Source organism: Aspergillus aculeatinus (assembly GCF_003184765.1).
Source record: "Aspergillus aculeatinus CBS 121060 unplaced genomic scaffold BO66scaffold_8, whole genome shotgun sequence".
Lineage (NCBI taxonomy): Eukaryota > Fungi > Ascomycota > Eurotiomycetes > Eurotiales > Aspergillaceae > Aspergillus > Aspergillus aculeatinus.
The window spans coordinates 333,421-357,123 of record NW_020291477.1 but is presented as its reverse complement, the minus strand read 5'-3'; the positions used below and the strand labels follow the sequence as shown (position 1 = coordinate 357,123).

The following is a 23,703-nucleotide window of genomic DNA, read 5'->3' as shown; positions in this document are numbered from 1 at the left end:
CTATTATCCTCTGGTGGTAGCACAAAATCTACTGGTAGAGATGTAGCAAAAATTGATCTTGAACTTTTCATATTGATATCAAAAAAAATTGGACGCAGTGGGTTTCCCGATAGCTACATAGAGTATAAGGTATAAACAAACACCAACATGAAGAAAGAAAAACTCGAGGATGAGATCTAATCCTCCTCTTCTTCGAACTCCAACTCATCCTCGTCTTCTTCCTCTTCCTCTTCCTCCTCTTCCTCCTCCTCACTGCCCTCCTCATCAGAAGAAGCATCCACACCATCCACCTCCACCTCCTCCTCGTCGTCATCATCCTCACTACTCTCATCATTCTCACTGATAACATCATCCATAATCACATCCCTCGCAGCCTCCGCCTTCTCCTCCGCTCGCCGCTTCTCCTCCTCCAACCGGCCCTGCTCCAGCAGCGCGGCCTTCTCCTCGCGCAGCTTGCGCTGGGACTTAACAAAGGCGCCGAGCGGGGAACTCTCCCAGTCGACATCCTTAAGGAAGGACTCGACCTCGGCGCGGTTGCGGGGGGTATAAGTGACAGCGAGACGCTTCTCCTCGATCCAGCGGGCGTTGGCCTCGACCTTTTGCACGAGCAGCAGGATCATCTGGTTGATCTTGGTGTTCTTGTTGCCGCCGGAGCGGGCGCTGACCTGCTTGAGCCAGCGCTTGAGGGCGACGACGACGGGGACGCTCAGCTCGGGGAAGGCGATGTGCTTGGTCCACAGCACAAAGAACTCGGAGAGGAGCTCGGCGACCTGCTCGCCGACGCCGTCCTGGTACACGCGCGTGCGCAGGTAGGATTTGGGCGCGCGGATCGCCGTGCTGAAGTCCAGCTGGCGCAGGGTGCTCGTCTTCGGGGGCTTGCGCATCTCGGCGAGGTTGAGGACCTCCAGGAGGGCGGAGGCGAGCGGAATGTAGGTGCCTGTGGCGCGGGAGAGGCGCAGCAGGGCGCGGGTCAGCTGGAAGCGGAGCGGGAAGTATTGGGCCGTCGGGATCAGGCGCATCGCGCCGAGGGTGATCTGGACCACTGGGTAGATGAGCGGGCGCAGGGCCGAGGGTTTGCCGGCTTGCGCTTCGACCAGGGCGTCGCAGTGCTGTGCGAGCACGCGCGACCAGAAGTCCAGGGAGTGCACGTATTGCCAGTTGTAGACCGTCTTGTAGGACTCCTTGGAGGTGTTGGTGATGCTGCTGCGCAGGTGCATGGCGAGTTGGCGGATGAAGCTGAAGCCTGTTGTGTACGAGACGTTCTGGTCGATGCCCCAGAGCTCGGCGGCCGAGTTCTTCATCAGGTTCACGCCGGCCAGCGTGTGCACGGTCGTGTTGCGGCTGCCCTTGACGACGCCCTCGTACGAGGCCTTGAGGACGGCCTCCTTGAGTCCGGCGTCGCCGACGACCATCAGCCGGCGGAGGATCAGGAAGGCCGTGATCCGCGTGGCCTCGGTCGTGGACACGTCGGCCCAGATGCCGACGATCGTCTTGATCAGGACTTTCAGGAGCTTGCGGAACTGGAGGAGGTAGGGGAGCATGGGTTCGATCGAGGAGAGGGTGAGCTTCAGGGTCGGTTCGTCCGACAGGTTGGTCAGCAGCTGGTGCACCGACGAGGTGTGCGACTTGATGAGCGGCGTGAGCGTCTTGAACTTCTTCGAGTCCATCGACATCCGCACCTTGCCCGAGGCGCTCTCCTTGACGGGCAGGTGGTGCGAGAGCACCCGCGGGATGTTGTTGAGCGCCGTGACGAGCACCTGGTGGTAGACGTTCGAGTCGGAGATCTGGTACTTGTGCTCTTCGTTGCCCTCGCTGACGTAGGCCGCCGCGCGGAAGGCCAGGACCGCCTGGCGCATCGCCCGGATCGAGTGCTGCTCCTCCATCAACTTCTGCCACTTCTGGACCATCTCGAGGGTCAATGTGTTGTCTTGCGTCTCCGCTTCTTCCTCCACCTCCGCCTTGGCCTTGGAGCCCTTCTTCTTTTTCTTCGCGGGACCTTCCTCCTCCTCTTCCTCTTCGCTCAGCTGGTCGACCTCGGCAAGGTCCCCGTGATCACCGAAGTCGAGCAGCTCAGCATCGTTCTCCTTCAGGTACTTGTAGAATTCCGGATCCTTCTCCTTCAATGCCTCGAGCTGATCCTTGTGCGCCTCGAAGTCGTCGGGGCCGCTGCCCTCGGCATCGCTGCCGTCTTCCTCGGCACCGCTAGAGGCCGCCTCCTCGTCCTTCTGTTCGTCGGAGCGCTTGCGCTTGCCGATCTTGGGGGTGACGGCCTTCTTGCGACCCTTCTTGCTCAACTCGGCCGCCGAATCGGGGATGTCGAAGCCGCCCGCGAAGAAATCGTCGACGTTCATTTCCGCGAAGTCCTTCTGCTTCTGGACCTGCTCGGTGTCCTCCTCCGCATCGTCCTCCCGCTCGGCGCGTTGCTTCGCATTGTCGGCCTTACGCTTCTCCTTCAGGTGGTTGCGCTGCTTGATCTTGGCGGTGGCCTTTCGACGCTCGAGAACATCCTTCAGATGCTTTTTCTCGAACTTCTTGGTGGACTTCTTCTGACTTCCAGCCATGATGCCGGAGATTTCCCTTCACGAGTTTTTCGTGGAGAGACAAATAGGTGTGAAATTGGGGGGGAAGAAATTCAAGAGATGAAGGAATCCCGCGAAATCTCAGGGAGCCGGGAAAAAAATCTGGAGAACGGAAAAAAATACATGTTGCGGCAGAATTGAGCGGTGAGCAGCGACTTTCATCGGGTGACCGCCTTGGGGGTTCATTGGTTTCCCCTCATGCGTGCGGGACACCGGCCAGTCCAGTTCGAGCATCACTTGTCATTTACCTCAATTCATCCGAACATAATCGCTTCAATCATGTATGCGCAACGGCCTTTGTCATATGCTCCGACGCCTTACAGTTATACGCCCAACCCGGCGCTGGCTGCGTCCATCAACCTCGATGAGGTAAGCTAGAGCCGTACGGTCTGCTTGCTGGATCGCAGCTCGCTGACTGGTCACATTACGCGCAATGCCAGGAAGTGAAGCTAGCTTCTAGCTCGGCGGAGCGCGATCTTCACGAATCCCTGGCGGAGATTTACAGTATCATCGTCACTTTGGATGGCCTTGAGAAGGCGTATATCAGAGACGTGGTCACGGAATCGGAGTACACGGAGACCTGCACTCGTCTACTGAAGCAGTACAAGTCTAGCTTGGGAGATGATATCGTCGCCGGAGAATTCGTCGACCTCGAGACTTTCAAGCGAAAATGGGGGGTGAGTATATCCTCATCAGTTTGGATCATTCATGGCTGATTGTTTATGCGCGTCTCTAGTTGGAATGCCCCCGTGCCACCGAACGTCTACGAATTGGGCTCCCCGCCACAGTGGAACAAGCCACTCATAGTACCCCCGCGGCGAACATGGCCCCGGCAGCAACAGGTCCGCCAGGCGGCGCTTCTGGCACTTTGATTCTGACAGCCACCGAGAACTTCATAACTTTCCTCGATGCGCTGAAATTGAACATGGTCTCGAAAGATGCATTGTACCCTCTGCTCTCCGAAGTGATCCAGTCCGTCAACAAGGTGACAGACGCGGACTTTGAGAACCGGGGTAAGATTATCCAGTGGCTGATCACATTGAATCAAATGCGAGCGACCGAGGAACTCAGTGAGGAGCAGGCCAGAGAACTGTCCTTTGATATCGAGCAAGCGTACATGGGTTTTAAATCGACTCTAGGCTGAGTCGGCCTATTAAATTCAGAGGGGGTGAATGTCTTTTATCTTGCAGCATTGGTGCTTAGGCGTTTGGGGTTAGATACCAACCGAATTCTCCATGTTTTCTTTCATGTCTAGATGGCGGTCTCCAGAGAGTGTGTATTTGATCAGATGGAAAACGTGGTTATCTGGTTATCTCGGGGTGTGAAGGTTCAACTGCGCCGCCGGAGCGGATCCGATCCGCGGAACAACGCACACCAGCCTTTCCTCTTTGGGTAATCTCGACTTTTTTTTTGCAGGCCCAGATCTTCTATCCCCATCGCTCATTTCGCCACAGATCCGGGGCTTATAAGAAAAAGACCAGCTTCATCAACTTCTGTACCATCCTGCATCGCATCCAGCACAGTCAAGTCGTCCCTCCGCATACCGACATCATGATCAGCGCCGATCCCGATGAGCCTATCCACGGTGCGTTTGCCCCTCCACTTTAGCCCCTGATAGATAGGAGCGATAATGAACTGATAAGCCCGTCACAGTGCTCGATCTTCCCCAGATCCATACTAAGCCCTCAGGCACTGAACTCATCCAGGCTCTCAGTCTTCTGACAACAAAGCCGCGAAGCTTTGGTCTCACAGCCCCTGAAGCGGTGAAGGCGCAGACCGTCCACCCGGCCGGTATCACCCGCTATCTGACCTCGATCATCTCGAGTCCCCTGGCATGGCTCGACACCGAGGAGCTTCGGGAGGCTGTCTGGGACGCCGCTGCGGCTAGACTCAGCGAGCGCTCAGGTCGAACCGGTACGTAGAACGAAATGTAGCTTGTCGTAGCCGTGATCATCACCGCCGGCGGAGAGGGCTGGCTGGGTCGATAGAGGATCCGATCTGACACTCACCACATAGCAATGCCCGCCATGTCGCGAGTCTTCATGATCCCGACCTCCCACGGCGAAGAATACACGCTCACCTTGCATGAACCATCCCTGACCAGCGACAACCTGGGCATGAAAACCTGGGTGTCATCCTACCTCCTCTCCATTCGCCTGCACTCCCTCCTCGAATCCCCCCCGCAACTCGTCCCCACCACCACCACCACGCCGCAGCTCCACCCGGAGCGTACTCTCCGCGCGCTCGAACTCGGCGCCGGCACGGGGCTTGTTGGCCTCTCTTTCGCGGCCCTCCGTGGCCCTTCCGCCAGCATCCACCTCACCGACCTTCCCGCCATCGTGCCCAACCTCGCGCACAACGCCGCCCTCAACGTCGAGCTACTCAACCGCACCGGCGCAACGGTCACCACCGGCGTGCTGGACTGGTCCGTGCCACCGACGCCCCTCCCAACGCCCGCCGAGCAGTACGATCTCATCCTCGCCGCCGACCCGCTGTACTCGCCAAACCACCCCAAGTGGCTCGTCGATACGGTCACCCACTGGCTCAGCCGTGGGCTCAACGCCCGCGTTGTCGTCGAGATGCCCCTGCGCGACGCGTACCTCCCGCAGGTGCAGGACTTCCGGCAGCGGATGGGCCAGCTCGGACTGGCGGTTGTCGACGAGGGCGAGGAGGTCGGCTACGATGATTGGGAGTCGGCCGATGGTGGGGCCCTCGAGGTGCGATGCTGGTGGTCTGTTTGGGGATGGAGTGAGAAGCTTTAGCTTGTAAACTCAGTTTCCATCTCCGCCGTCCTCGTTTCCCTTTCCACCAAAAGTGGTGGACCAGGCAAATCCATTCAGCGACAGACATTTCCACGACGTCACGAAAGCACATTCACCCCACATATAGCATCAACAGCATCAGCTTCAGCATCAGCATCAGCATCAGCATCAGCATCAGCAACTGCCATACGCCATCAAGACTAACGTGATAGAGATCATACACCGACTAAGCCGGGCGATTCGCACATTGGAGAGCCCGGTTCCTCCGTTCCAAATCTAGAGCTACATAGAGCGTTTGTAGTATTAGATATAGCATATCCCAAGACTCGATATATAGATCTATCTATTTCATTCATCCTTCACAAAACAACAAATATCGCTTATACCGTCTACGTCTCGAGTTCCACACACCTCGATCATGACGTCAACACCAAATGGATGTGTAGAGGGGAAAATTGTTTTGCAAGAAGCGTAATAATGGAACAAATGCCGTTGCTTTTTCTTCCCACGCCACTCAGATGCCGTCCTGCGCGAAGTCTGAATCTTTTTGGTGTATGCTCTAGAGCTTTAGGTTAGTTTGTTCAACACGATGTTGTAGCACATCGACCCGTGAAATGCGTCGGTCAAGCTTTTCAGGATGTTATGTGTGAGGCTTCTGGAGGTTGAGAGGCGGGTGGAGAAGGAGGGAAGACTGTGGTTGCCCTCCTCGTCTCCAGATCTGCAAAGGTTTCCCAGGCCTTCCTTCCCATTCAACAGGTACGATATGACTTTGAACTCCCGCGTGTGCCTCTTGCTCTCAAAGCAGACTTTTGATGACAGTCTTGTGTTTCCCATGTTCGCACTTGACAAGACGAGAACCAGCATCCACATTCGAAATCCCAGACATCTCGGCAGCAACGGCTGCATGGGCGGCATCCCATGCGTGGGTCAGAAGGGGCCCGAGGAGCCAGTACCCACCGCACGGACACTTGAAAGAGCATAGGGTGTTCTTCAGATTTGGGATTGTGAGATCGCACATCGGAAAAATCTTCAGCTCGTCACATGAGATGAACGGAGTCTTGCCAGGTGCTGTGAAGGCTGCTGCCGCGACCTCATCGGGTGCGATCGCATCCCAGGAAGACAATAACAGCCACGGATCTGGAGAACCTACTTCCTTGGTCAAGGGGTATGTTAGAGAGAAGCGGTTTCTGGCCTGTTTTTCAATGGCGGACTGCAGATTGTCGATCTGCCTGGAAGCATCGATCATCGTGCGGATTTGCTTGGCGATGCTTGCAATCGAGAGGTTTCCTTCCTCTGGGTTCAAAGTCAGGGAAGATAGTATGAAGCTATTCTCTAGTACGTTCTCATGGGCTGTATCGTCGAGCAATGTGGGAAACCCGATCGGGATAACAACGTTGAATGGCCGCCACTTCGGCGCCGGGGAAGTTGATAACACCTGCAGAATTGTTGATGTCAACGCACTTTACTTACCTGGGCGAGTACTCATGGCAGCAGAACCTACTATCCGTGCTATCCAAGCTATAAGAGTGTCATGTGTAGTCGCCCGAATGCCTTGAGCTATGCACTCGTCTCGCCATTTCCGAACGAGTTGCTCGGGCACATGCACTCGACCGTCCATCCGCTCCTTGAAGAAATCTCGGAATGTCTCCTTGATGAGGCTCCATCCTGCGGTCATTGATCCTCCCACAACATCTCCGATTGTGGATCCACGGCAATCATTGTCGACATTCGGCCCTTTGAGGCTTGTCGGTCTCCTCTCCTGATCTAGCTGCACGCTTCTTGGTCTCCTCCTCAAGGGGCCAGGCTTTCTTCCTTGGATGATATCACAGTATGCACGAATAATCTTGTTGAGTCCTGTGAGAAGCGGAAACACCCCGGATGCATTAGCAAAGCGGCCCAGTTCTCTATCAGACAATCAAGCAGAGCCTACCACCACCATCGCAAAGTGAATGGTCCATATGGAATCCTATCACAGACCATCCCTTCATCCTGGTCACACTGATAGCAAACACCCGGGGCCTCAGCTTTCCCAGGGTGACTTTTTTCGCTATCCTTTTGGAAAGGAGACGTAATAAGGATGGCGTGAAAACATAGAGCCCACGGGGTCGTATATACCAAGATCACGTTGTTCAATATTGATAGGTTGAAACCCAGGAATCTTGGAGCTCGTATAATTGTTTATTTCTCGCCGCTGGAAAGAACCTCAACGATGAGTGATTTTCCCGTTAAGAAGACTTCCAATTCGGCAAATAACTCACTCTTATATCAACGGAGCCCTGCAGGATCGGCCACTTTTCCACCAATTTATCATAGCAGTCTTGCAAGAAGGATAGCTCGTACCCTTCGATAAATGGAACATAGTAAGTTATTTGAACCAGCAACATGCCATGGGCATCCAGCTCATGGAGGTATTCCTGGTGAGACATCGTAACCCGAGTATAGCGCAGGCTTTTCTTCGAAGATGCTAAGAATGGCAGAGGTGACGAGCTCCGAGTCTCGGGGGGGGGGGGGTGCTTCATCCAGTTTTAATTTCACCTTGTTTGCGATACTCAGTATACTCTTTTCTTACTTAGGGCTGAGTTCTCAAGAAAGAAAGTGTCGGGGAACTATATGACGTCGCGGATGAAAATATGCTTCTTCGATTGTCGAGTTGCGATTCTGCAGTTTGAGCTGTGCAAGTCCATACTCAGTAAAGACAACCGCCGGTCCCGCCATCCTTGAATCCAGGCTGGGCCTTTCTCTGCGGGCTTCGCACTCCCCCAAGCTTAGGCTGGAGAACCAAACAGGCCAATGCAGTAGCGTCCTTGTGTGATTGGTACCACTCGAACGCAGGCCAAGCAGGATTTTGACTCCCGGAGCTTCCCCTCAGTCCCGAGAGTGTCTCGAAGAACTTTCGATATCTCATGGAGCGCTGAAATGCACAGGATACGCCATCCATTTCCTGGCTTTGACCGTTGATTATGGGCTTGGCATCATTACCGGGGCCGACTGATATAGTCGCTGTCGATTGGGCAAGGCTTCGAACAAAAGTAGAATTGATTAAGTTGGATACGTACATAAAAGAGTTCTTGGTTCTAGCACGACGATATTTGGGACTTTTCATTGTTACTCTCTTCTTCCTCTACGGTTTCTGCAACTGAGCATTATGAACACGCAGCATCCATTGAAGTGTTTGATTACGGGAGCGTCACGAGGATCGGCGGGTGATGCCCTGGCCCGGCAACTTTTGAGTGAGGGGCACGATATCTACGTGACTTCTCGCGATGTAGCTCGTCTCAAAGAGCTGCAAACTATGGGCGCACATACTTTCAACCTGGATGTCACTTCGTCAAAATCCATCGAAGCACTCTCAGATTCTGTTCCAGCTCTCGATGTACTCATCAACAATGCGGGATGTTTACCAAGCGGTCTATTGAGAGAAGCTACTATCGAAGAAGTGGAAATGTGTTTCCGGACCAACGCATTCTCAGTAATCACAATGACAAACGCTTTTCTTCCACAACTGCGGGCCTCCAAGGGAATTGTGGTTAATCACGGATCCATAACTGCAGATCTTCCCTTTTTGGGCTTTGGTGTTTATTCCGCCTCGAAAGCTGCGCTGGCGGCTTTGAACGATATCCTTCGCAACGAACTTGCGCCATTGGGGATTCGGGTTGTCTACCTTCGCAGTGGTTTTATATCAACCCCTCTGCTGGCAACGACTGAATCAAACCAGGTGGGAGCTACACCTCTGTCATCCTCATATCAGCATTTCCTCAAGAAGGCAATCGACAGACGAGTCTTTGCGAAAAAAGTGGTTCGCAAGCTTCTCGAAAATCGGGCTCGTCCCCCGACCCAGATAGCCTGTGGCTATCTCTGCTTCATCGCGCCTCTGGTCCGTTGGATAGAACCATGGAGAGGAGCCTTTGACAGACTCTATCAGAAGCTAGCGGGCGTCCCCCAGCTTGCTCCATGAAGGGGCTACAAGAGGTGGCCCCACTATCATGGTCAATTGGCACCGCACGAGTTTTCTCCTTTGTCACCCCAAATTCATTTGATAAGCGATTGAGGGACTCGGGGATGGGTAATCTGGAAGGTGGTCGAACTAGTTGGGTTCTCCGTGAGTGAACAAGCCTGGTAATTCCTTTGGATCACGTGGCCGAATTACTCGGGACACCGACACATTTGATCTGCTGCTTTTCGTGTGCTATTGCAGCGGAAAGCCACCACAGGCTCTTGTACATTCTTGGAGCCAAAAAAAAAAAAAAAGACAGCATGTACCAGGAGAGTATGCACAGGCACTTGAGCCCAGACTGCTCACCAAACTATTCACTCCATCCTGTCTGGGTTTAGATGCTCATGTGGCGGGTACTATGGGTCTGATACTCTTTTGACGCGGACTTGGGATGCTCTTGAGGCTGCAATGGCTGCTGAGCTGGCCTGGCCCCGATGGACTTTTCTGGCTTGGAGTCAAAGACCTCTGTGTTCTGGTCTCTGACGAGAAGATGTAGAACAATCGAGCACCTGCAAATATCAACACCACTGTAGTCAGATACTTCTTCGATGGTTCCACTCGCAGCGAAACATATTTGTCATGCCCGACGTGTGGATCCACTTAACGGATTCACTTATTCATCTTGTTTACTTCTGACACTTCAATATGTCCGAGCCGAGTCATTTGAGTTGCTATGCAGAGTCTGAGTATATAGTCCTTAAACCGTATCCAATCATTCGTTATCGTCTTCGGCTTAAGCTGCCAGCATAAGCTGCTGACGGTGAATCTTGACATTTGAAGAAGTTGCTATTTTCGCCTCTCAAGTAGGATCATAAGAATAATTTGAAGAAAACCGAATTTCCGACTTCTACAACTCTTGACAGTTTGAGTAAGAAGACTGCAGTTTAGGTGACCGAAATCTTCTTAGCGAGAGCTGGTGGCTTGTTGACTATGCACCCGCTATTTTGTGAAGCTTCAGTAGCATGAGATCGAAGGCTGACTATAGGCTTCTCCTCTCTGGGGTACTCAATCGTGCTCACCATAGCATCATAGGCCGCATGCCACTATTTGGGAAAGAAGCGCGAAACGCATGACTTACTCGTGATGCTGTGCACGGAATACGCGTCACCCTTGCAGGGGTCAATGGAAGAGGATGATTTTCTTGACCACAAGTGAGCGACATCAGATTATGTTTCATAAGCAAGTGCAATTGGGGAACAGACTGTCAGTTACAAGAGTTGCTTGCGAATCGTGACATTTCCAAAGCTCTAGAAGTCGGCAAGGCGGCCTAAACACTGGGGAATCACTTCACAAGTTGGGCATAAGTGCATACATGCACCAATGCTGTGAATAATGTAACCTGGAAGTTGAGTCCTTTCTCCTTTATCGTAGGTCCGACTATAGCATCGACATCGACATAGGCGTCATTCTCTGCGACGAAGACGGCCCGATCACATAACCTGGTTTGCTGCATGAGCTGCGCATTTTTGGAAATCAAATGCTGAAGCTAAGATATGAAATGATGTGGGTGGTGAGCGGGCAGAATTGAGGAAATGTGGGATGCTTCTGTAACTGCAAGATACTGCAAAGATACTGAAGAATGCATCAAACAAGAGTCTTCATTATGAAATCAAGGTTAGGTGTGATGATTCTGCCTGCGTCCTTGCTTTCTGGATTTATCTTGTTCTCAACGCGGACACCTAGTATCATAGATACTCATCGTCGTAGGGCGGGCTCTGGAATGGTAACAAAAAAAGGCCCTTCACCAGCTTCACACACGACACGAGCACTTGGAAATCCAGTGTCACGCAAGCAACATGGAACACATTAGAAAGTCACTGTGTGCCAGACCTGCGGTCGATGCTAGAGAACTTCTCGCTGAAGAGCTCGAGGGACAGCCTGAACTCTGTCAACTCGAGATTTTGACCGAGGTGTTTAACGCGGGCGTTGTCGCCGATGAACGGCTGGCAGAGATTATCCATGTCGGCTGGGAACACATGCTACGGAATGATCTTTGGACCTTCAAGTATGAATCCCTCGAGCAATACCGGCAGTTGATCAGCTATCGCGAGACAATTCTACCCATCCTCCAGCGCTTCAAATGATCAGATCGAGCGAAAGCCATCAACATGCGCATCATCATGGACCAGTGGAAATCACCTATACACCAGGTGATTCCCGCGCACATGGCTCCGACCTCCTGGAGTAAGCATCTGCTTAGCCTCCTAGCCACTCTCAGTCGATCTATGCAGTCCACGGACGAAGCGGTGAGCCTGTTGAAGAGAAGCATTCACCAACGACCGCGCCGGTCTCGGCAAGGCTGCACTCTGATGCCGAGCGATGTAGAGCGCGTGCTTAGGAGTCTACCTTCTGTGACTCTGGCTCGTAGGCGTCTACCCCTGGGTACGTACACCTCCTGAGAAGTGAATCGAGGACCCTCCTTTACTCATTCCTGTCACATAGATCGAGACCCTAGGGCTCGAAGGTGCCGCGTCTACCGATCTGGATCGCTGTCTGGAATCAGCACCGCTGGATCCACTGACTCAGCCTCTGACGTCGCATTGGAGGAAACAAACCCACTCCTGGTGGAATCCGACCAAGTTCCAGAGGGTACGATGGCCACCGGCACCAAACACTCGGCGGACTGCTGGTGCTCGCCCGCGTGCTTTCCCTTGCGTCTAGTATTTAGAACCAGCCAACCTCCAATCCCCAGCGATCTCGTGGTGGGTCTATTGATGTGGGCTAAGTCGATGGCATGGTCCAATATTTGCAACGCACACCTCGGAAGATTAGGGGAACTAAGGTTTGGCGCTTCAGTCAAGAGCTGGAGTAGGGACGAGATCGTCTCGCAGCTCGAGATTGTGCTTTCAGAGGTGCGCTTGTCAAAGGGGGACTTGATATTGCCCCCCTCTGAGGATAATTTCCACTGGCAGAACTTGACCTCAGCAGAAGATCAGTCCCAGTTGCCCTCCCCCCACGTGCCCCTACCCTATTGGGCGCTACCTTTGCACGATGGCGAGGTTTTCATGAGTCTTCAACCCCATAGCGTGCCCATATAGCTGGCGTTAGATTGCTCATACTTAGTACCAAATATGCATCCTGCTAAGTCTCACCGTTTCGATTCGTGGATACGTAGGTGAAAAGGGTAAGTCAAGGTCATCCTATGTATGTATCGCTCTCGTCCCCGTTGTGTTATTGCGAGAGCTAGAGTGATGCTGAACACATTCTACTCGCGAATTAGCATTGAGGCACGAAATCGTCAGTTCATGGAAATGTTGCTCTTGCGCAACCAGATGAGCACTCTGTTACTCATCCTATGGGGGCTGCACCCTTTGCGCGAAACTGACTGGCGCATTAGGACATTAGGAGAGAATGGACACAATCAAGAAGAGATGTATGTGGATTCACACAATCATCAAAAGAATTCACACAGATGATACCCATCTAAGAGCCCAGGCTGCTCTACAAAAGCGGGCTTTGATGGGCTATTCAAATGTGAGTAAGTTATGGCTGTGCCTATTTCTTGACCTTGTCTGAGTAGGTATCGCCCTGACGCATTTCAACTGAATATTGTATGTGTGTCTGTTCATCAAACGTCAACTGTCCTGTATTATGTAGTAAGCCACTTGCGGTTGATATATTTGAATCTTCCACCTTGATCAAACGGCATACTTAATGGCTTGTTTCTGCATTGTCACCCGGGAAGCCCGGTAGTGAGCTTTAATGCTTCCCTCGGTGAAGGATGATAACATATTGTTGATTGGTTCATAGTGCCCTTGCGTTATTCCAAGCGGTCAGAGCTCAATTGCTCGGTATAAGCCTGCATGGGAGGCTAGGCTACAACCTCAAGCCCGAAGGCATTCGCAACAAAGCCGATTGAAAATTTCAGGTGTCTCTGGCATGTATATAAGTCCGCACACTGGAACATATCGATCCGTCACCTTCTTATAATTCATGAACAGACAGCAGTCTTGTATCTTTTACTCCTAGGCACCACTAGCAACAGTGCACTACACGTTCCTCAAGAATCGGGTTCCTTGCAAAATGGGACCCAAATCCGCCCTCAACGCATCCTCATACCAGCATCCTGATGGCAGCGAGTTTTATCGCAGAAGGATCGAGCGTATCCTACGGACTTTAGCAGAACAAGGGTATGAGTACGACACACTGTCCTCGCATCCAGTTTCATTTTTCGCGGATCAGGACCCCTGGGGCCATGTCCAGGCTCCACAGTACACCTCCATCGCCACCACATGCATCTATCGCCTCTTTGAGTCATTTGAAGAAGTCCTCGGCGACCGGCTATTTGAAGACTTTTTTAAGTCTCGTGGTATAGGAGTGGTCACCAATCGATATTCAACCAAAATACTGAGACCCGTCAAGTATCCTGATTTGGTGTGTACTTCATGCTCCTAGTCAAATCATGACTAAGTTACGGCTGTTGCTCTCTTTGCTTTTGCTTTTGATCGTTGGACCGTCTCTGATAAAGCGAATAGTTGATCACTGGGATTCGGATTGAAGGAGTTCGGCGGGACCGGTTCTTTTCCCGGGTTGTCAATTGGTCCTGTGCGCAAGATGCGATCGTTTCAGAGTCAGATGGCTGTCATGTGTTCTTCCACCATCGGTCCGGGAGCCCAGTGGATCTCACTCGAGAAGAAGGTGGCTGGAAGAAGTTGCATGCCGTCTTGCAAGAGCGCTGTGATGCCTCCGCCAAGAAATCGAGGGCAGCGGAACCGGAAACCGGAAGTAAGAGTGTGGCGGCAAAACTTTGATCTGCCGCTCTAAGGAAGATATGGGTTTGTCTGCGCCTTTGATCACACCAGTAGCCCATGTTGAAAGCCTGGCCTGTATGGACATCGATTAGCACAACATGTTACATACTAAATGTGAAAGCTAGACGCTGCAAGGCTTGGGTGGTGACAGGATCCCTGACCGTATAGCTCGAAACGAGTCCTTTCTCAACAAAACATTGTCTACCTACTTAGATGGCATGATAATCTACGGTCAGATCATCCGGGCCTTATCATTCGTGGAGGGTCTTCCTATATTCAAAAAGATTTTACGGGGCTTTCTGAACACAGGAGAACATAAGCTGAAAAGTGGAGAGATGTATGCCTGCCCAATGTTGGCACATGCTCCGACATGGCGTGCAGCTAACGGTTTCCTCAGTCCATTGGCCCCAAAGAAACTCTGCTCTCCATGCTCTTTGATTCCAGCATGGTCTCTTCCCTTTCGCATAAGCAGAAGACCTCTTATGCATAGGGTGATACGGTGACAGTCTTTATGGTCGCCATGTAGGTGCGTTCCTTGGTTTCTGATAAAATGTGAGCAGAACGGTTCATATAAAAACCTAGTGATGCAACAACCACCATTTTGATGGGAATCCTATATCATCTTGCACTCCACGAAGACCAAGTACGCAAGGTTCGGCTTGAGATACATGATCGGTTGCCCAGCCGCGGCTCTATGACCTATGATCAGGTGATGCGATTGGATCATCTTGAAGCTATTGTAAAAGAGACTTTACCCCTCTCTAACCCCGCCCAACTTAATGCAGACGAGAACACGACCGCATGGTCTCACTATGGGTGACAGACATATACCTGGGAACGTCAATCTTCGATGTACGACATGTTCCACGATGACAGAAAGTTCAAGCTATCAGCCGAGTTCATTCCAGGTCGATGAACTAGTCAGGCACACCTAGTCACAGAGCCGGGAAAAATGGCGTTTCAACCGTTCCATTTTGGAACCCATCGCTGCCCTGGGCAGAAATTGGTAATTCAGCTGATGAAGTATGTTGTCGCAAGGATTATCATGCACTGTGATCTTGTGATGCCACCCGATCAGGGCCCGGAACGAATATTGGAAAAGACCAAGTCTGGCTTGACAATGAGGTCTGAAGATTTGCATCTAATTTTCAAGGCTAGAAGACCTAGTACCGACGGGGTTGGGTTCATACGGGTATGAACGAATCATATTCGTCAGGCTGAAAAAAGAAATCAGTGTGCTATTGGGCAGAGATAACGAAGCCAGATGCAGTGCTGGTTCTGGGTTACTTTTATCGAGATTGTTATTGTCTCGTTCATAGGCTATTTTCATGAACCAAAATTCTTTTGCGTATCATATTACTGCCTAGACTAAAGTGCATTAGTAATTGGTACTTTTGGCTCTTTTTTTGTTCGTCCAAAGGCTATATAGTGCCGTCAAATATTGCAATCTATTCTATGCAGTGAATCAATGCCTCCAAGCCTCACAGGCCAGGGCAAGCGGAACACCTTTTCAGACCACGCACCTTATAGCATATGTCTATATGTCTCTGGTCAGGCAGTCCTTGAAGCAGGCATCCTTTTCGGGAAAGTACTCTAAGCAACCTGGAAGAAGACACTCAGTAACCCTCGCCAAAACAGCCATACCGACTTAACATTTCAGATCATTGTCCTCTAAGTCTGTATGTCATAGTCTCCCTTGGTTCTCACCCAGCCCGCCACCCCGAATCGTCACAGTACAGCTGCATATACTATAACTCTACGGATTTATTGGGCCGGCAGACGCCACAAACCTTCTGCAACTACGTTGACGCCGCTAGCAGAGATCTGCAGACCAGCACCACTGCATGCGCTTGAATTGTATTCCGGTGAAGAACATGCCTTCACTTGTATCATTCAATATTAAAATATTAACGGCGTATTGGCCTTAATGCCAAGCACCTCATCTCATCCAGGAATTGGGCTGGGTGGCGGGACAAATCCTGCAAAGGATGTTATACCGCTTTCAATCATCGACTAAGATGACAGTATATGTGTATTTCTATCTTGTGCTCTGCGATATAACTCTTCAGAAATGCCTTGTGCTTCAACTAGGGAAGGCAAAACCTCCCACGCACAGACACTTACAACGAGCTCTTTAGTGTCCGTACGTTGCCAGCAAATCTCGAAATGTCATCCACCCGCCTTCCTCCTGTTTCTCCCAAAGACCTATCCCCAGCACAGAAGTCCCTCTACGACAAGATTCAGCGGATCATCGGCGACAGATTCAGCACCGTCGTGAGCCACACAGCTGAAGGGGCTCTTCTCGGACCCTGGAATCCCCTAATCCACCATTCGACTATTGGCAAGGCACTGATACCTCTCACTCAAACCCTCCTCGCCCGGCCGGGCCATTTGTCTCGTCCCGTGCGAGAAGTCGCCATCCTGGCCGTCGCCGCCCACTATCGAGCTGCTTATGAGATCTATGCCCACACCCTCTTGGCTACGCCGCTTCTAGGAATCGACACGGTGGCGGCTACTCTCAATGGTCGAGTCCTGCCCAAACTAGACTCGGACGCTTCATGCGCCTTGAAGGTGACTCGCTCGCTTCTTGCGGGTGGGCCACTGCCGGACCCTCTCTGGGATAGGGCTGTCAAGGAGTTTGGGGTGGAAGGGGCGCAGGAACTTGTCTTCCTGGTGGGCTATTACTGTCTGGTCTCCGTGGGGTTGAACGGGTTTGGGGTGCAGGTGCCTTCTACACGTTCAGCGAAATTGTGATCGTGGAGATTATGGTTAGGGGTACAAAATCGACGCATCGCATTCTGCAATCTGGATAACAGAGACGTTTTTCTCGACGGAATAGGCCATCGTACAGCTGGAGGAACTCCCGTACAAAAGAACACGTTGACACTCTATATTTCGGTCGTCGCAACGTAATAGAGATCTTGATCATAGGCGCTTGAAGGCTGAAGGTTTACCGGAAGCATGATCTATCTAGATGCGTTGAAATCAGAACTCAACCATAGTTGAAAAACGCAGATCGGAAGTTCCCCGAAACTAAGGAGAACTGCACTGCAAATTGCAATAGTGTCGCTGGAAGGCGCCCCTACGGCAACGGGGATTAGCGTTAAGCCCGTTCGGATAGCCGCGGATTACCCGGGGAACATTTCATCTGCCTCCTTGTTCCCGACGGGAAAAGGTTATTCTCTCAACTGGTCACACCGCGGCCCGGAACCTGGCCGAGATGACAATCCATACATGGTAATTCTTGATCTGATTGTTTCGGAGTCTGCCGTCCATGTTACCGGTGAGCATTATTGCATGTGATCAATGGTATGTGGTATTATGCTAATCTAGTCATGAATCGTAAGGTCGGGTTGTATCAGCGTATCATGCGTCCTCCCCCATCATCACTTCGGCATTCCGCCGAAATACTCGATCTGCCAGTCCAGGCACACTTTCGCACAGGCGCAGACACGTGTCGGTAAATGGCTCAATGTCCATCCCAGCAAAGCGCGTATGGGGCCAGTCGGTTGCGTAGAGAACTCGCTCAGGGGCCGCACGCAGGAATTCTCGCGCCATTACCTCCAGATCGCGGTATTGTCCGTCCTTGCTGAGACGGTACGGGGCGGAGATCTTGACGTATGTCTCTCCTGCTTGAAGGAGAGATATCAAAGATGAAAACCCCGCCAGGCTGTATGGATCGAATGGCGATGCACCTCGCAGAGAGCTGTCAGCTCTTGTCAGATCGGGGCTTCCAAAATGATCAATGCACAGCTTGACGCCCAGCTGAGGGACAATCTTCTCAAGCATCGGAACCATGTCCAGCGAGACGTAGACTTGGATGACCCATCCGAGGGACCGGATGACCTGCGCATGTTGCAATAGCACTTCTGTCAGGTCACGTTCATCAAGCACCGTGTCGACTGATTTTAGGTTCACCCGCACGCCCCGTACGCCCATTGAATGCCAATCTGCGAGTGTCTGGGAATCGATTGTTGCAGGATCAATCACCACAACCGCACGCCCGCGAGACGGCCCCACGTGTCGGAGTGCCTCCAAAAGACAGGAATTGTCCGTTCCGTATATTGACGGCTGGACTAGGATGATCTTTCCTATCCCCAAAGAAGACTCGAATGCCATGGCCTCTTCGATCGTATGCTTTGAAGGCTTGTACACCGCGGTGGGGGAGACAGGGAAGCGCTGCGGGTCAACGACGTGCATGTGCGTGTCCCATGTTCCCGAAGGTATGCGATGCTTGATTGGGGAGGCCCGTGTAGTGGCTCTGCGTATATCTCTGTGGTCATAACTGCTCTTGTCTTCTTTGAGCAATGTAGTGCTAAGTAGAACTCGGGGGTTGCCGAAGAGACCAGCCCTGGGCTTGAAGTCTGTGAGCACTTTGGTCATAGAGGGCAAAATCATGATACGTGATGCGAAGAATGAGGGAAAGCTGTCAACAGGACATGAGGTTCAACTCGGGACAGAATGAACTCACGAAAGTCGTGTCTTGCAGCCTACCCACTACTCCCTTCATAAAGCACGCGTATCGAGACATGATTGACTTGAAAACCCTGAAACCGCGAGCCGGCAAGGAAATCCCCCGTTCGGCGACAATAATTGTGGAGACTCGTAAGGGATCACGGTAGACTCCGCATCGGCTTGCCGATGGTTTTATAAAATACTGGGGACGGGCCTAGCTCGGCCTAAGCAATAGTTACAGGCCAAGAGCAAGGGAACCAAAGCGAAATATATAGCCGGACTGCCGGAGTTCGCGACCCACTAGGACAGGGCTGATCCCAATATGTATTCTCACTCTTCGGTGATTGTGGGAACCCCAAGAGGGGTAAAGAGGTCGGACTTTGACCGCGAGCTAGATGGAAAAAGAAATCTGGTATGAAAAATAAAGGCCAATGATTGCATTCCGTGTATCCGAAGGAGGCCCGTGACAGGCCTTGGATCATTGAATTGCTGTTGGACTAAGTTGTTCGCGAACAGTTCCTGGAAGAAGTGGCACCTGCCGGTGGGTGCTGGCGGTGCGAGCCGCCGGGTGTTTTCCCGGATATTACTCAGAAACATTTGGGAGTTCTTATGCCTCCTATGATTCGTAGTAAGTCACGAAATAAATGGAACTCAAAAGGACTTTTTGGTCAAATCATGATGCACTGAGCGCAGACAAGTCACGAAAGGGTGCAGATGAGATGCAGAGAAAGTGGTACAATAGCATCGGAGAGAAAGAAGGAGAAAGAAGGAAGAAGGCGGAAGTTGGCCGAGAGGCAGAAAGTCACGCCCCGCGCGGAGTGGATAATTTCTTCCCCCTCTCGACCTCATCTCGGCTCCTCGTCCACTCTAATCTCGTCGCCTAAATTGTGGTCATTCATAGCGTGGCCCTGGCCAAGTGTTCCACTCTCAGCGATCTCAGCGACTGGAGCTTTCCCCAGATTTTCCTTGATAGGCCTTAATATCTTGTTTTCATCATTATATCCTCAATTGTCCTGGGCTGGTAGCCCGTCTCCACGCGTTGACGTCGCCTGGCGCCATTATGGGATGGGCGCCCCTCGACTGGTCGCGGTGGACTACTAATCCTTTCTACGCCTTGGTCATTCTCATCATCGCATGTGGAAGCATTCCCAAAGGTATCGTTTCCCGATTGCTCTTTCTCAGTTTGAACTCGTCATCGACTAATCGCTTGTGCTCTGCGCTGCAGGCTACGATGAGGGCGGCTTCAGTGCCAGCACCAAGCTCGAGTCATTTCAAAACGACTACAATCTGGTACGGTCTCACTGGGAACATGATGCTGCTGGATTGGCCAACCGCAAAGCCAACATTACGTCTTTCAATGTGCTAGGAGCAGCTTTTGGCGCCTTGTTCTCTCTGGATTTGAACGACCGCCTCGGCCGATTGCCCGCCTGGCGTTTGGCTTGTCTGGTCTGGGCATCGGGCCTATTTATTCAGATCTTCTCATCGGGGATTTATGGACTGTTGCTCTTCGCCAGAATATGGGGTGGTCTCGGAGCAGGCGCGTTGACAGTGGTCGCTCCGTTGTACCTTTCGGAAATTGGTGGGTGATCGCTTGAGATGTCAAATCTGGACAAAACTAATCGTGCTTAGCCCCTGCGAAGACCAGAGGCTTGGTCGTGAGTACTTTCATGGTCATTTTACTACTTATTCTAGCCATGGGTAGGACAAACTTTTCTACCTCCCTTTGGCCCAATCGTGGTCTAACGTTGGAACCTCGACAGGCTTCTTCATCAATTATGGCGCTACATTGCACATGGCTGCCACCCGCACGCAATACCAACTAGTGCAGTCTATCCCGCTGATACCTGTTGGTATCGCCTTTTTCGCCTCTTTCATGGTTCCAGAAACACCCCGCTACCTAATCTCAAAGCAACGCTATCAAGAAGGACGTATCGTCTTGGCTCGTCTTCGTGGCAAGCATATCACCGATCCTGGTGTGGAAGATGAATTCAATGCCATCAATGCTCAAGTGCGAGAAAAGGCAGCAGATTTGAAATCGGTCACACACTGGCAAGCATTCAAAGAATCTCAGATCAATCCCAACTATCGCCAGCGATTCTGGCTTCTAATGATCATCCAAACGATAGCGCAATGGACCGGAGGTAACGGAATCACCTACTATATTGCCACTATTTTCCAGTATGCTGGCGTCACTGGGAATGCTAATTCTCTGATATCTTCTGGCATTTATGGAATCATCAAACTTGTCTTCACCATGGCTTTTACCTGGGGCTTGATTGATTACCTGGGTCGCCGCCGCTGCACCTTGGCTGGGTTAACCCTTCAACTGGTTGCCCACATATACATGGGCATCTACATGGGTCTCCGACCCGGTTCGAGCCACAATCAGTCGGCCTCCAATGCTGCTATTGCCTCCGTTTTTGTCTATGCCATTGGCTGGTCCATCGGCCTTTGCACTGTTCCCTATCTCTACGGAGCGGAAATCTTCCCCACCCGCATACGTAATGTTTGTTACGCTCTGAGCATGACGCTGCATTGGTTCTTTCAGTTTGCCGTCGTGCGGGTCACGCCGAATATGTTTGTCTCCTTGCATATCTGGGGTGCTTACCTCTTTTGGTCCATCATTTGCTTTTCGGGACTCATCATCCTTGGTGTATTGATGCCGGAGACTAAAGGCGTTCCCATGGAGCGCATGGGGGACCTCTTTGACTACCCGTGGTACTTACGCTGGCGTGCCAAACCGAAAGATGTCCCAATCGCTTCGTCCTCTGCGGCTTATACTGGCTCTTATACCGCTCTCCCGGGTCATTCTGACCATAAACATGCTGACTCCAAGGATCGACATTGCCAACCTTGAGTCAACTGAAAAGGAAACGCCCTTCGCCAATCAATCTAGAAGTTGAATTTTCATGTGTTGTGGGAGTATTTGCTTCTCAAAAGCTTCCCTCTCATCCCTTGTCTACGAAGTAACAATCTACACCACCGCCACCGATACCAGTTTTGACGGAATTATCCAGTGCAGAGATCCAGTGCAGAGATGCATTTTATAGTCACGCAAAAAAGATGTTCTGTCATTCATACATAATTGTCGTACCCAAGTATAGCCACACAGAAGGCGACTTGTGTTCAATCATCTGATTCGACCGCGGGCTTATGATTCTCATAGTAAGGCTCCAAGAGCTGGATGATTTCATCATGTTCCTCGCCCTCGGCATAAAACAGCGGATCTGTGTCCATGTCATCTCCTTCCATGCCATCGAAAGGATTTTCATCAAGCAATGCGCGTACCACTCCGACATGGCCTTCCCGGGAAGACTCAATCAAAGCTCTCCAGACATGGTCTCCTGACTTCAGCGCAGCCAATATTGCACTCCAAGAACAGCTTGAGCATCGCTTCATTGCCAAAATCCGCTGCAAGAACCAAAGGGGGATACTCAGTGATACTATACGTATCCGAATAGGGATTCGCGCCTTTTGAGAGCAGCAGTTCAGCCAATTCTAGATTGTCGTCGCCTACAGCGAAGATCAAGGGTGATTCGTCGCCCCCTTCATTTGGTGAGGCGCCCCTCTCCAACAGCAGCGCCACAATGGAATCATAGCTCTCCCCTGCAGCAATCGACATAGGTGTCCGGCCATTTTCGTCCTTCATATCTGGATATGCACCGGCGTCTAAAAGCAAAGACACGATGGATTCATGTCCCCCAGAAGCTGCGTATGAGATGGGTGCCATTCCAGCCTCATCGCCAAGATCTATGCGAACCTTTCTCTCAATGAGAAGCTCTGCAACGTCGAAATGTCCCTCTTCTGCAGCCCACGACAGAGGCGTTCGACCAAAGGCATCCAAAGGGTCTGGGTCGGCGTTCTCTTCCAGTAGGAGTTTCACCGTGTCAGTCTGCCCCTTGTACGCAGCGATAGCGAGTGCTGTCATTCCATTTTCATCTTGCTCGTTCAAGCTAGCGCCCTGCTGTACCAGAGATTTTACATCGTCTTCACGAGAGCTTTCGATCGCCCAAATTAGGAAATCACCCCGGTCTTGATGGTCACTCGTCTCGGGAACTGAGAGTCCACTGATTTGGGATCGAGTTTGCAGCGGCTCAGGCCTGCTAGCAGGGGCAGCGCTTGGCTCACGGAGCAAGGCTGCCCTGTCGCGCTTTCTCTCTTCATCGATGAATGCGTGTTTTCTCTTCAACATCTCAACCACCGGCGCGTGCCCTTTCTCAACAGCCCAAGCAAGAGGTGTGCGACCATGGACCGCATCTTTCACTTCTATGTTGGCATTGTGTCGTAGCAAATTGGCGACAGTTTTGGCGTGGCTGTGTATCGCGGCCCACGATAGAGGAGTCCGGCGCGACGTGTCGGCCAGGTCCACCGCGGCATTGCCATCGTCCATTAATGCCTTGCAAACATTCTCAAAGCCTCGCTCCGCCGCTAATGACAAAGGAGTCCGACCAAGGCCCTCGGTATCCTGGACATTCGGATCGGCTCCTGCTGCCAGTAAAGCACGAACTGCACGATCAGAGGCACCTTGCGTCGCCAGAATTAGTGGGGTGAGACCAAGCGCATCCCGCGATTCGATATCGGCGCCAGCCAAGACCAATTCGTTGATGATACCTGCGTGTCCATGCTCTGCTGCCTGGGCCAGGGGTGTTCGACCCTGATTATCACAGACATTCACGTCGGCGTTTCGGTGGATGAGCAGCTTGACCGCATCCCAGTAATTGTTCTCCGCAGCCCAGAACAATGCGGTTCGGCCAGATGCCTCATGGCGAAAGTTCACATCCTGACCTTCTTCCTGCAACAGCCTTGTGATTTTGGCCGTTTCTCCTGCTGCTGCGACAAAAAGAGGGAGCTCCCATGGAAGCGGCACTTCCGCCATCTTCTTCTGTCTCCGATAGGAGGAGAGCTGTGCCAACAGTGAAGCGACAAGGGGAAGTTTTGATTAGGATGTTGTCTTCGAGGAGACTCGCCTTATATGCCTATTTGGGGAGCAACTCGATTTAGACAAGTAGACGTTAAGTTAACTTTTGCATTCTGTGAACCTTAATCCTTGGGCAAGCAAGAGGAAGACAATCAAGAGAATCCACGGAGTAGACCAAGACTCTTGGCCTCCTAGAAATGAATCGATCATTGGATCGCGGGGGTTTGTCGGGAAAACTGGGAGG

At 51.8% G+C, this 23,703-nt stretch overlaps 9 protein-coding genes across 9 annotated transcripts; 6 read left to right on the top strand and 3 right to left on the bottom strand.

Moving 5' to 3' along the window:
- Positions 1-93: 93 nt before the first annotated feature.
- Positions 94-2,644, bottom strand: BO66DRAFT_389303 (mRNA-binding ribosome synthesis protein NOC2). Its single transcript, XM_025646768.1, has one exon. The coding sequence runs from the start codon at positions 2,559-2,561 to the stop codon at positions 177-179; it is 2,385 nt and encodes a 794-aa protein (XP_025507000.1). The 5' UTR covers positions 2,562-2,644; the 3' UTR covers positions 94-176.
- A 147-nt stretch (positions 2,645-2,791) lies between these two features.
- BO66DRAFT_468967 (VPS28-domain-containing protein) lies at positions 2,792-5,672 on the top strand. Its single transcript, XM_025652690.1, has 6 exons — positions 2,792-2,948; positions 3,020-3,256; positions 3,316-3,692; positions 4,034-4,164; positions 4,233-4,493; positions 4,596-5,672. The coding sequence occupies exons 1-6, from the start codon at positions 2,859-2,861 to the stop codon at positions 5,339-5,341; spliced, it is 1,842 nt and encodes a 613-aa protein (XP_025506999.1). The 5' UTR covers positions 2,792-2,858; the 3' UTR covers positions 5,342-5,672.
- A 465-nt stretch (positions 5,673-6,137) lies between these two features.
- BO66DRAFT_435614 (uncharacterized protein) lies at positions 6,138-7,016 on the bottom strand (the record flags this gene model as incomplete). Its single annotated transcript, XM_025650863.1, has 2 exons — positions 6,138-6,776; positions 6,843-7,016. 2 exons carry the CDS (start codon positions 7,014-7,016, stop codon positions 6,138-6,140), a joined length of 813 nt encoding a protein of 270 aa, XP_025506998.1.
- Positions 7,017-8,513: 1,497 nt separating this feature from the next.
- Positions 8,514-9,053, top strand: BO66DRAFT_286895 (NAD(P)-binding protein; the record flags this gene model as incomplete). Its single annotated transcript, XM_025643135.1, has 1 exon — positions 8,514-9,053. A coding segment is annotated over one exon (540 nt), but the record flags the coding sequence as incomplete, so codon positions are not given.
- A 1,990-nt stretch (positions 9,054-11,043) lies between these two features.
- On the top strand, positions 11,044-12,699 carry BO66DRAFT_464350 (uncharacterized protein). The gene is made up of 3 exons (XM_025652461.1): positions 11,044-11,367; positions 11,521-11,699; positions 11,739-12,699. Exons 1-3 carry the CDS (start codon positions 11,132-11,134, stop codon positions 12,371-12,373), a joined length of 1,050 nt encoding a protein of 349 aa, XP_025506996.1. The 5' UTR covers positions 11,044-11,131; the 3' UTR covers positions 12,374-12,699.
- A 631-nt stretch (positions 12,700-13,330) lies between these two features.
- Positions 13,331-14,157, top strand: BO66DRAFT_468965 (uncharacterized protein). Its single transcript, XM_025652689.1, has 2 exons — positions 13,331-13,709; positions 13,811-14,157. The coding sequence occupies exons 1-2, from the start codon at positions 13,359-13,361 to the stop codon at positions 14,084-14,086; spliced, it is 627 nt and encodes a 208-aa protein (XP_025506995.1). The 5' UTR covers positions 13,331-13,358; the 3' UTR covers positions 14,087-14,157.
- A 2,095-nt stretch (positions 14,158-16,252) lies between these two features.
- BO66DRAFT_435610 (carboxymuconolactone decarboxylase family protein) lies at positions 16,253-16,840 on the top strand (the record flags this gene model as incomplete). The annotated part of the gene is made up of 1 exon (XM_025650862.1): positions 16,253-16,840. The coding sequence occupies one exon, from the start codon at positions 16,253-16,255 to the stop codon at positions 16,838-16,840; it is 588 nt and encodes a 195-aa protein (XP_025506994.1).
- Positions 16,841-17,391: 551 nt separating this feature from the next.
- Positions 17,392-18,888, bottom strand: BO66DRAFT_389299 (putative TIM barrel metal-dependent hydrolase). The gene has a single exon (XM_025646767.1). The coding sequence runs from the start codon at positions 18,467-18,469 to the stop codon at positions 17,453-17,455; it is 1,017 nt and encodes a 338-aa protein (XP_025506993.1). The 5' UTR covers positions 18,470-18,888; the 3' UTR covers positions 17,392-17,452.
- Positions 18,889-19,601: 713 nt separating this feature from the next.
- On the top strand, positions 19,602-21,628 carry BO66DRAFT_464344 (putative MFS quinate transporter; the record flags this gene model as incomplete). Its single annotated transcript, XM_025652460.1, has 4 exons — positions 19,602-19,695; positions 19,767-20,120; positions 20,171-20,239; positions 20,302-21,628. 4 exons carry the CDS (start codon positions 19,602-19,604, stop codon positions 21,396-21,398), a joined length of 1,614 nt encoding a protein of 537 aa, XP_025506992.1. The 3' UTR covers positions 21,399-21,628.
- Positions 21,629-23,703: the final 2,075 nt, after the last annotated feature.